This window comes from Emys orbicularis, chromosome 1, assembly GCF_028017835.1.
Source record: "Emys orbicularis isolate rEmyOrb1 chromosome 1, rEmyOrb1.hap1, whole genome shotgun sequence".
In the NCBI taxonomy this organism is placed as follows: Eukaryota; Metazoa; Chordata; order Testudines; family Emydidae; genus Emys; species Emys orbicularis.
This window is the reverse complement of record NC_088683.1, coordinates 64,203,257-64,215,289: the sequence shown is the minus strand read 5'-3', so window position 1 is coordinate 64,215,289 and position 12,033 is coordinate 64,203,257. Positions and strand designations below refer to the sequence as shown.

The 12,033-nt window shown below is 45.2% G+C and overlaps 1 protein-coding gene across 4 annotated transcripts in view; it reads right to left on the bottom strand.

The window, feature by feature from the left end:
• The window catches only part of USP15 (ubiquitin specific peptidase 15), a 138,654-nt gene extending 127,290 nt beyond the window's left edge, over positions 1-11,364 (bottom strand). For all 4 annotated transcript variants that reach the window (XM_065399947.1, XM_065399954.1, XM_065399961.1 and 1 more), the window contains exon 1: positions 11,253-11,364. In XM_065399947.1, the coding sequence (XP_065256019.1) occupies positions 11,253-11,341 (89 nt within the window). In that variant the 5' untranslated portion in view covers positions 11,342-11,364. The remainder of the gene's footprint in view (positions 1-11,252) is intronic.
• Between the last annotated feature and the right edge of the window lie 669 nt (positions 11,365-12,033).

Below are 12,033 nucleotides of genomic sequence, written 5' to 3'. Positions count from 1 at the left end.
TTAAAATAAATTGGTTTTGTTTTGTTTTTTAAATTAAAAAAAACAATGCCACTAAAACTCCATTTGAATCTCTCATTCAAAGTTGCAACACTGACAGATCCTTGTGCTAGACAGGGGCAGCTAGTGTGATGTGGCTTTGATATTTAGCATATAACCCTTTGGGTACTTCCATGTTTTTATAGAGTATAATATCTTTTTAAATAAGGATTACAGAGTATGTTCCTGGCTGGGGCAGCCAGAACAATGTGTAGAGATTCTGGATTCCTTTTTTGGTAATAAATAGCAGCTAAGAACTCCAGGAGGGGAACAAAAAAAGTTAAAAAACAATGCCCCTCTGGAGCAACAGCAGGGGTGAGATGTACAACACTGAGCCTTAAAGTGGCTCTAAGTAATCTGACTGTCACAATGTTAAACCTTGGAATAAATGCTAGTGAGTAATCCCGTGCCAATGTATAATGTGTATGATTTTTGGGGGCGAAATTTTTAAGCATGCTAAAAACAATAATTGAAAGCAAATTTCATGTCAAAGGTCTCATGGTAATACTGCCTCTCAGCTATTACCTGTGAATAAACTTAAAGCTTGGCACAGCAGAAAAACCATTACAAACCTGGTCTGTTGTACAAGAGGGGAAACTGAGGTACACAACCTCATGAAATTTCATAAATGAACAGTGGCATAATTCACCCTTTCCCTTTAAGGGTAAAAACCTAGAATGCCTATAGAACAAAACAAGGAAAGTATGGAGGTAATTCTTCTGTTTTTCCTGCAGTCAGCAAAACAATTTATAAAATTAAGGGGTATTTTTAAGCAATAATCTGTCCCCACCAAGGGGCTGGGAAATGTTTATTTTATTTTTCAGACACTCTATGGGCAAGCTGGCGCCAGTGGAAGAACTCAGAACACCATGGGTCTACTGTCACAACAAAAAATTGTGTTGTGTGTTTTGTGTTTGTCTTGTTATTACCGTTATTTTGGTGAATATTATACGAGGAGGATTAACGCATATAGCAGCAAGGGTCAGTGCACGGTATAACCTGCCTGGAGAGCTCGGTCTACCCATCGGGGGGGAAAATCAAATGATGTACCCCATTCCAGGAGAACACCATCCATTCCCAGTTCCTAAATGGAGGGTTCCTTACCTAGTCTTTGACCAGTTGGGGCCCAGCCTGCTGCTATTGGGGATGGAAAATGGAGGACGGAAATGGGTTTATTGTACGCAAATAAAAAGGCACAGAATGGGGGTTAAAAATGGGAATGAATAAATTCTGTTGCATGCATCTTACAGGTGAACCCACAAAGGGACAACAAGGACGCCCTGGCCTGGAATAGAACAATCATTGCTGCTATTCTTACTATTGTAAGCTCTACCCCAATCCAGCAATGGGAGGAAATACGTGAACTGTTACACCCCCAAGTGGGGGTAATAAGGTAGATGAGGACTTTAAGAATTTACCCGTGGAAAACTGTACTACTAGCCCCTCCCCCCCCATGGGAATTTGGCAATGTCAGTATGTGGTGTATGGATTGGAAGGGGGAATCCTAAGCCAGTGGAAAATACCAAATTTATCAGGAAATATTGTATGGTTCCTTAGGATATGTCATGATCAATGACAGTGGAAAACAGTCATCCAGACATGTGGTTTATCATGAAGGGCCCAAAAAATATGACTCTCTGGCCTCCTGGGGTCTTTGGATTATGGGGTTCCACAACTTGGGTGTGGTGTTACCATGTGTAATCATAATGGTACCTCCATAGAGAACAATCCTTAAGCTTGCAGTCATGTACATATCAGACTGGGCATGAAGTCTCCCCTGGGACGCTGGGAATATAACAATTTAACCGCTTTGCAGAATATAATCCTACAAGTAATATGAATGCCAAGCAGGAAGGATTCTGATTTAAGCTGGCCACAGCCTGGAACTGCAAATACTTCCTTATGGGCGAACATGTGGGAACGGGTGCAACCAAAGCTCGTCAATGTGTCCTTTCAGTCCATTACATGGATGGGTGGTACACCACAACGAATGGTGGGTGGACCTGGTACACCCCAACTGCAGCACATACATAGAAGGGTTGAAGCAACAATTTAATCGGTGGATGAGGGAATACACATGAAATTGTTGCTGCAGAAGGGATCTATGGGCAGTAGGAACCACAGGGTTGGGGTGTATAAAATCTGGGGGAAAAATGTGTATGGAAATGCAAAATGCTCAACTAGTGGGGCTAGCACCTGGGTAATAGCTGCAGTGGTACCTTGGAATAAGATGGCAACTAAGGTGGTCCCCATAAGCCCTGTAAAAATAATAAAGGAAGGAGCTCACTGGAAAATAAATAAAAAGAACAAAATGGTGTAAAATAAACAATAATTCAGTTAAGTAATTGTTTCTCCAAAGAAATACTTAAATGTGCTCCTCCCCAATGGCAATAAAAGACCAGACCCAATAACCTGTGCCAGGGGTGGACAATTGGGTGTAATGTATATGGGGTATAAAGTTTTCTGCTGGGAGTATGCACAATTCTGTAATATAACGCTTAAAAGTACAAGTGCACCAAGATCTGGCACAATTACTCACATCTACATGCTGCCACCAGAACTTTCATGCATAAATGAATCTATGGAACTCATTGCTGTGGACAATCGAACCAGTGTATTACCCAATTCCATACCAAGTGGTCGAGCTGGTTTGGAAAATACCCCGTTTCTCTGTAAATATTCAATGGACTCATGATATGGACATAAGGACATGAACACTGTAGGGGCAGCTCCAGGCCAAGCAACGCCGAATGTGGGTTTTGGAAGCCCAGGCCCTTCGAAGAATCAGTGTCTTCCAACTAGCTACTAAACTGCCTGCTGATTGTACTTAGACTGATGTAACCTGTGCCCTTCGGACAGGCCTAATGAACACTCATTCGCTTCTTAGTCATATTACTCATGTTGTAGGGATGTTATTCATATTAATTGTATTATCGATCGTATTCATGGGGTGCTTAAGATTATGTGTTGCCTTAGTCTCTCCCCAAAAGCCATACTTGTAAATTCAGCAGCTTACCCCTTTTATGACCCGCCTTCTCTCTCTCCCCGTAGCATGACCGGTGGACCAAGGTATCAGGCTAACTGGAGCCAGGGCCTCCAGCTCAAGTGCCATGCTGTCTAGTGTGCGGGAAGGAGAGGCAGCTTGGCCCTTCTTTGAAGAGAGTGGGGGAGTGTTGGGCTACGTCAGGGTTAAGTAAAGACCTGGGTAACCGCTGGCATGGTATTAGGGAGGAGGTGACAGGCAGACACTGTCTCTTCGCTTAATAGATAGAGTGCTATCCCTTTCATAGATTCTAGGACTGGAAGGGACCTCGAGAGGTCTTCGAGTCCAGTCCCCTGCCCGCATTGCAGGACCAAATACTGTCTAGACCATCCCTGATAGACATTTATCTAACCTACTCTTAAATATCTCCAGAGATGGAGATTCCACAACCTCCCTCGGCAATTTATTCCAGTGTTTAACCACCCTGACAGTTAGGAACTTTTTCCGAATGTCCAACCTGGACCTCCCTTGCTGCAGTTTAAACCCATTGCTTCTTGTTCTATCCTTAGAGGCTAAGGTGAACAAGTTTTCTCCCTCCTCCTTATGACACCCTTTTAAATACCTGAAAACTGCTATCATGTCCCCTCTCAGTCTTCTCTTTTCCAAACTAAACAAACCCAATTCTTTCAGCCTTCCTTCATAGGTCATGTTCTCAAGACCTTTAATCATTCTTGTTGCTCTTCTCTGGACCCTTTCCAATTTCTCCACATCTTTTTTGAAATGCGGTACCCAGAACTGGACACAATACTCCAGCTGAGGCCTAACCTAACTTCCCTTCCCTTCTGCTTGTTAAGGATTGATAAGTGTTGCAGCTGCATAAGGAATGTGGGTGTCTAAAGAATACTCTGTGTAAAGTATCATCTCCCCCCTCCCTTCCTTTCCCAGCTACATAAACAAGTTCGGGTTCATAGCCCGCCCCTCCCTCCCCCGTGAACTGCTGATAAAGAGAACTTATGGTTACAATTACTGCAAAGAAATGTATCTTCAAGGTAAAAATGTCTGTAGAATATGTTTAATACTGTAAACAGGGGTGGGTATAATTATATTCAGTATATAGCTATTACTATTCATTATATTGGCATTCATATTATCAAATAAGGGTTTTGGGGATGTTGTAATAAAAGTGGGCATTTACATATTAACAAATAAGAGAGCGTGATGTGATTAACTCCATGCTTACTCGACAATTGGGTCAAGGGGAACAAGTACCGCAATAAAGAAGCCCATCTACGCAATCCGCCTCTGGGTCCTCCTGCTCATTCTCTAACATCATCCATTGCAGAATCATGAACTAGAGCATAATGAGAAGAAAAGGTGTGTACCAAACTCCACATGGCTGTCTTACATATGTCTGCAGGGGGCATATTGTGGATCACAGTGGTAGTTGATGCTTGTGCTTTCATAGAATGGGCCCGTATCCCACCTGGTGGAGACCGTCCTGATAGTTGATAGCAGAGTGTGATGCACCCTGAGACCCACTTCAAGGTTCTCTGAGTGGAGAGGGCCTTCCCTTTAATTCTCTCCACTATGGCAACAAATAATCTAAGAGAATTCCAGAAGGGCTTCGTCCTTTGAAGATAAAAGGCCAAGGCCCTAAGGACACCAAGGGAGCGAAGCAGTCATTTCTCATATAAGGCGTGTGGTTTGGGGAAGAAGGTTGGCAAATGTATGGTTGGCTGAGATGGAAGCGGGAAACCACTTTTGATAAGGACAAAGTTTCGCTGCATTTGTATCTATCAAAGAGTAAAAGGGAGGTTTACCATCATGGCTCCCAGTTCGCCAACCCTTTTTGAAGAGAGAATAGCAACCAGCAAAGTGACCTTCATGGAAAGAAGTAAAAGGAAGGAGGCGACCAGTGGTTCAAAGGGAGATTTCATTAAAGACCTAAGGACTAGGTTGAGGTACCAATGCGGAGTGATAGGCTGAATGGGCGGGTATTTACATACAAGGCCCTTCCAGAATTGGGCAGTCAAAGTGTGGGTAAAAACTGAATGTCCCTCCACCGGAGGGTGGAAAGTGCTCATTGCCACCGCGTGCACTCTGATGAAGCTGAGAGCTGGTCCTGAGGCCTTCAGATAGAGGAAATAGTCTAAGAGCACCAGGATGCACACAGCTTAGGGGGCAAGACCTTTCTGTTTAGGCAGGTTTCACTTCTGGGCCCTTCAGCTTGGTAGAATCATTTTGTGGAGTCCTTCCAGCTACTGGAGAGGACATCTCGTACTGCCAACGAATATTCTCATGCTAGTGGAGGCGTCCATCCAAAAACCAAGCGTGAAACGTCAGTTGAAACATCTGTGGATCAGGGTTTCTGAGTCTGCCGTCATGTTGTGAGAGCAGTTCTGGAAACATTGGTGTGGGAGTGGAGGATGATTCGACATGCAGAGAACCACAGGAAATCAGAATGGAGAGATCAGAATGGCCATCGCCCTCTCCCACTGGAGTTTGTGAAGGACATGTGTTAAGAATGGTAGGGGAGGGAAGGCATAGTGATACCGTCTGACCAGTCGACAACCAGGGCATTGCCCTATGAATGGGCACCGAATCCTCCCCTTGAGCCGGACTGAATGTACTTGGGGTCAGTGTGCAATGCAAAGAGCTCCCTGACCAGTTTCCCATTGCCCAAAAATGCCCACAATTGCCGTATCATGCAGTTCCCCATTTTTGGTTGGTTGCAAAGTTCCTGCTGAGTGCTTCAGCAATCACATTCTAGGTGCCTGGTAGGTAGGACACTGACAAGAGGATACAGTGTACAATGCACCATTTCCAGAGGTGCACTGCTTCCATGCACAGCGCTGGGGATCTTGTGCCTCCTTGCTTGTTTATGTAGTAAATCGTAGTGGTGGTGTTCAACATGATGAGAATGGATGGACAGTAAAAATGCGTGGCATGACTTGCATACTGTCCAAACTTCCAGGACACTGATGTGCATCCTGGCTTCTTGAGTGGTCCAAGTTCTTTGTATCATGTGATCTCCCACGTGGGCTCCCCAGCTGTTATGATGGTCTCTCTCAGTGAGGATGGGAGGAAGGGCATTCTGGAGCAGACTTGGAGTGGGTCTTTCCACCATCAGAGGGAGGAGATGACTTCTGGTGGGATGGTGAGAACGGTGTCCAGGTGTTGGTGCATGGGAGAAAATAGGCTCTTTGCAGCCATAGTTGTAGACAGCAGGAGCACAGGCAAGCGAAGACCATGACATACATGCACACTGCCATGTGGCCGAGGAGGGAAAGGCAAGTTCTGGCTGAGACTGAGGAGCTGGATGTCACTGAAGTGATCAGATACAGCAGGCTCTGGAACCTGTCTTTCGGCACATATGAAGAGGGTGTGGTGGAAAAGATGGGGGGAGGGGGGATCGAAAAAAGCACTTTTTAAAATAAAGCATCAGTGATTCTCCTTGGCATCCCAGACAGCCAATATTAGTGGCATACATGGGGGAGAAACGTGAAGGCAAGAATAGTGGCCTTACAATCTAGCTCAGGGAAAGCACTCTGTGCATAAAGGAACAGCTTAAGAGAATGTGAAGACATTTCCACGAGCAGTGGACATACCTGTGGCTGAGACGATGTCACTGGAAGAGAAGAGAGCAATATGATAAGAATCAGAGTTGTGAAGAGCCTTGCAGGCAAGGACAAGAAACCTGAGCTTGATATGGTGAGAAACGGGAAACCAAAGGTGGGATTTAAGGGGTAAGGACTGATGCCACAACAGGCAAGAAAGATGAATTTCACAGCCACGTTTGTAAACAATGGAGGTGATACCAAGGAGACCAAGGAATAGCAGACTGTAGTAACCATGATACAAAATGATGAGACAAGAAGTTCCAGTGGTGCGGACAGAAAGAAATGGTCAGCTATTATAAATGCTACTAAGTAAAAATTGGCAAGATCTGTACATGGCTTGGATCTGGGGTAGGAATAAATCAAGGATGTATCAAGGTTACAGAGCTGAAAGAAAAGGTGTATGGTTGTGACTTCAATAGTGACATCTGGGGGACGGGAAAAGAGATAGGAAAGATAAGGTAATAAGAAAGGTATTAAAAATGAATATTAACCGTCACTCATAATAAGATTTTAATTAAATGGCAGCACTTTAAAAACTAATAAAAGGAAATACTTTTTAAAAAAACATTGGAAACTCACTACCACAATATTACTGAGACCAAGAGATCAGAATTTAAATAAAAGGATTAGACACTTGTATAGACTATGAGAATATCTACTATTACATTAGTTATATTTTTTTTTAAGTGGGGATTTAAAATCTGATGCCTTGGGGCATAAGCCAACCATTAACTGGCAGAGTTAGGAAGAAACTTCCACAAAGGTCAGGTTATTCCCTTTCCAGCAGTTTGAAAGTCTCAGAAATTATGGAATAAATTAAGCAATCTCTACTCATTCCAGATTAATGTTCAGTGAAAGTTTGCAGATGACACAAAAACTGGGGGAATGTTAAATAATGAAGAGGACTGGTCAGTGATCTATGTCACTTGGTAAACTAGGCACAAACAAACAATACACATTTTAATATGGCTCATTGTAAATGTATGTATTTGGGAACAGAGAATGCAGGCCATACTTACAGGAGGGGGCCCTCTATCCTGGGAAGCAGCAATGCTGAAAAAGGCTTTCGGTTTGTGGCAGATAATCAGCTGAACATGAGCTCCCAGTGTGATGTTGTGGCCAAAAGACCTAATGCGAGCCTAGGATGCATAAATGGCAAACTTGAGAAGGAGTAGGGAGGTTATTTTATCTCTGTATTTGGCACTGGTTGGACCACTGCTGGAGTACTGTGTCCAATTTTGGTACCCACAATTCAAGAAGGATGTTGATAAATTGGAGGACGTTCACAGAAGAGCCATGAGAATGATTAAAGGCTAAGAAAACATTCCTTATAGTGATACAATGAAAGAGCTCAATTTATTTAGCTTAACAAAGAGACGGTTAAGGGGTGACTTGATCACAAGCTATAAGTACCTACATGGGAAACAACTTCACTCCACATCCAAGTAGGAGGAAGAAGAGAGGTAGGATTCTTACAAGGATGTTATATTTGGACCTTGTTTGGGAACTACCTATTTCACGTAAGCCTCTCGCTAGTAAGTGTTTTAGAAATATGCATATTCAACCACCTTTCTGTGTGCGCTAGAAGAAAGAACATGCAAGCCTGTCTTTTCCCTTCAGATGCTCCCAGCTCAGGTATTCACAACTCTAACACCAGAGTCCTAGTGTGTGGGGGGGATGGTCTCAATAATCTACCTCTCGTCCATCATCCACATTTGGAATTCTCTCCCCATCATGATTACTCTAGCACTTTCCTCAAGCAGCAACAGAATTCTGCTGTCCACAAGAGTCTAAATGGCAAAGTTGAAACTAACCAGTCTGGTAAATTTCACTATACTGGGAGTAGCAATAAAACTGTCAATAAGAGAAAAAAAAGTTTTTGTAGCTTGGTATTGATATCAATTTAATTTGTACAGTATATGTATTTGGGGAAAAGTATCAGTGTGCTATTTTAAAAATCACCAGGTGACCAATGTGAGTCAGGTTTATTAATATGGTACAGGAAAAAGGTTCTATGCGATACCAGTCTCCAAAGAGCAGTCCTGTACAGCCCCATGTAACATTCACATTATGCAGAAGGTGTGCTCCCCAAGTCACATCCCTAAAGCCATCTTTTTATACCCTACCTATTCACCTGTTAAAGGTACTATATAAGTCACCTGAAACAGGATTTAATTAATTAGCTTTACCTTGTTTGTTTCTGGTACCATGGTGTACCCTTTGTCTTTTCTTCTGAAACCATGTACTCCAGGTCATGATGCACCCTTATTTTTGTTCTGAGCAAATGCATTCCAGGTAATAAGGAGAGTGAAGGCACCTCCTAGGTTCCTATGGGTAATTCCTGTTGCCATGAAGAAATAATCACATGTCCTATACTTACAGTTTTCCTGGCTACTCAAGCCAAGGTTTACTTCAGCATAAATTTACAGGATTATAACAAAGGTACAAGCCAATCTGAGCTACATAACTGCTATACTACTGCTTAATAATATGTATATTTAAATACCAGCCACATATATCGTGGGTAGTATTATCAGCATAATATATAGGTATGCTACCCAGGGTATATCAGTCAACAAGCCCAAGCAGAATAAGTCAAAATAGAACACAGTATGATTTTTTTTTTCAGCATCACTTAATTTTGTGTGAATGACTGTTGAAGTCCTGAATTGTGATATGCTGCTCTCTTCAGACCTATTTTTTGTTTATAACAATAATGCTCAAGAAGCCACTACCCAATCTTTTCTGAATAAGTACTTAGTATGAAGTAAAGGCATACCCTGTTTTGTGAAACCTTAAAAAGTTAGCTCAAATTAGCTTAAAAAGTTCTACCCACTAAGTTTGCCAACTTATCACAATATTACTGTTTGAACATTTGATGTCAGTGAGAGTTCATACCCATTTTGTACTTATTCAGCCTCTCACAATGATCAGGCTTTTTACAAGTTTGTTTTACTATCATGCTAAATATCAGATATAATCCTGGATATTATATATTGAGGAAAATACAACAATTTTGACCACACTGTCATCCTAGTCGGCTCTCTCTGAGCTGGGAGGTGAAAACAATATCTATCTAAATACATTGAATTTTTTAAACATGTTCAAAAGATGACTTTTGTTAAACTTACTATCTTATCCTCCTGTTTCTGCAGCCATATTACCGTCACAGTTAAACGAGTTTCTTCCATTTTGAACACTGCTAGTTTGAGAGTAATTCCTTGCACTAACACAAGAAGTACCACTGACCAGTACTCTCTCTCAAACTAGAATTTTTTTAATAACCATCATTTCTCATTTTCAGTATTACTACTTTGTTAAATACACTTGTTCCCTTTTTCTAGATACTTCTACTTTTGTAGAATTTAAGACCAACTTGTTCTTATGCCAAGAAATGAATAACCACTCAGCACTCTATTTGAATAATGCATCCGAATATATGTATGGCTCTGACACATGCTGCAGTAGCACTACCATTAAATACCATATTTTATAGAATTAGAACAACACTGAGTGGTGACATATTAAGTCAAAATGATGTAGGTGGTCTACTTCTAAGAGATCAAATTTACTTTTAAGTAAATACAAATTTTGACACTTCATGGCTAAGGTGGGAGTGTGAAGGGGGGGGGAGGGGGAGGAGAGGTATTAGCCCTCCTGGAAGTATCAAGAATTTTTAAAATTGTCTTACTTGTGAGACAGTTTCCAGAGAACCAGAAATCTGAGAATTCTCAGTAACTGAACACCAAGTAAATAAATGGAGTCACTAGACCTACCTCTTTCTTTATAAGCATGAACGATACCTAGGGCAGTTTGTATGATCTACTGACAATTAACAAGCTGCAACCTAAAGATGAAACACTTCACAAAACACCTTTTTCAACAACAACAAAAAACAGATTCAAGCTACAACTAAACAGCCTTGTCTGCTGGCATCTTCAGAGGGCTGACGCTATGGAGTGATAACAAGAAGCTTGACCCGAGGCCTAGTATGATTGTGGGGAGGTTTTTTGGGGTGCTGCACCTGGCAAATATGCAGCCTGTCACTACCCGAAAGGGAAGGTGGGGCCGTTTCCCTGGTTTCTGTTTGAACAATGGAACAGGCACCTACCGAGGGGAAGGGATCGGGCTCTGCTCATCATCCTCTTCCCGGGGCCGGCCAAGTCTCCTGCAGTGCCAGGCCCCTCATTGTCCTGGGCACACGGGACTCGCCCGCCCAGCCGGGCCCGACACTAGAGCCGCAGGAGCGAGCTGCCCAGGGTGGCCCCATAGGGCCATGGCGGTCTCATGGGCTCAGGCTATGCCCGAAAGAGAGTTCAGGGACACAGGAAGAGTCAGCGCCGCCGGCTAACGCTGCCACTGCCCCGCCCCCACCCGGAGCCCAGGCTCAGCCGCTCCCGAGTCCCGCTGTGCTGCCCCCCGGGACCCGCGGGCAGTGAGCGCCCCCCGCCGAGGCCGAGTGCGGGGTCGGGCCCCCCCGGTTACCAGCAGGAAGCCTGTCTCCCAGAGCGGCCCCTCCCTGCCTCTCACAGCCCAGCAGCCCCGGGGGCGGGCAGCCGCCCGCACCGCTCACCCAGGGCCCAGCACCACCCCCGGCCCAGCCCCTCCCTCACCAGGTGTCGCCCTTGCGCAGGGCGGTTTTGAGCAGCGCCGCGACGTCCGAGCGCTGGGTCTCCAGATCCGCCGCGCCTCCCTCCGCCATCTTCTCCCCCCGGCGGCAGCGGCGGCGGCGGCGGCAGCAGGGGCAGAAGCGAGCCGCGATGCATGCTGGGAGTGACGCCAACCGGGGAGACGCCCTCCCCTCGCAACCGCAACCCGAAGGCGGGGACAAGAGGGGAAACCGCGCGCGAGTTGGCGGCGCGGGAGCCGCTGCTGCCCCCTAGCGGGCGGGAGGTCTCTCAGCCCCGCTCCGCGTGTGCCGCCGGCGGCGCGCCCTGCTGGTACCACCCTGGGGACTCCCGCCTTGGCCTGGCGCTGGCCCCTGCCCCTGCCCCGTGGGCTCGGGACCTGCTGCCATCCAGAGCCCCGCCCCTGTGTGGGTGCCCGTCCCTGGGCCACAGGAGGGCCGGGCGAGGCGCCCATTGAGTCCCTGGGCTGGAGAAGGCGAGAGGGGAAGGGCGGGCATAGGCGGGGAGCGCGCTGTGACCGCAAAACCAAGCGCCTACCCCTGGAGAGAGAGCGCTCAGCCCTTGGCAAGCCCAAAGAGAGTGCAGCTCTAAAGGGCAGGGAGGGGAGACTGGCTGCTGCCCTAAAGCATCCACGGCCAGTGTTTCCCCCAGGAATTGGGGGGGTGGGGTGGTCAGGGTGATGAGGGGTGAGACTGTGAGGGTGAAGGTGGGTTGTATGGCACCATAGTAAACACTGAAAAATGTTTCATGACCATTTTATTAGATT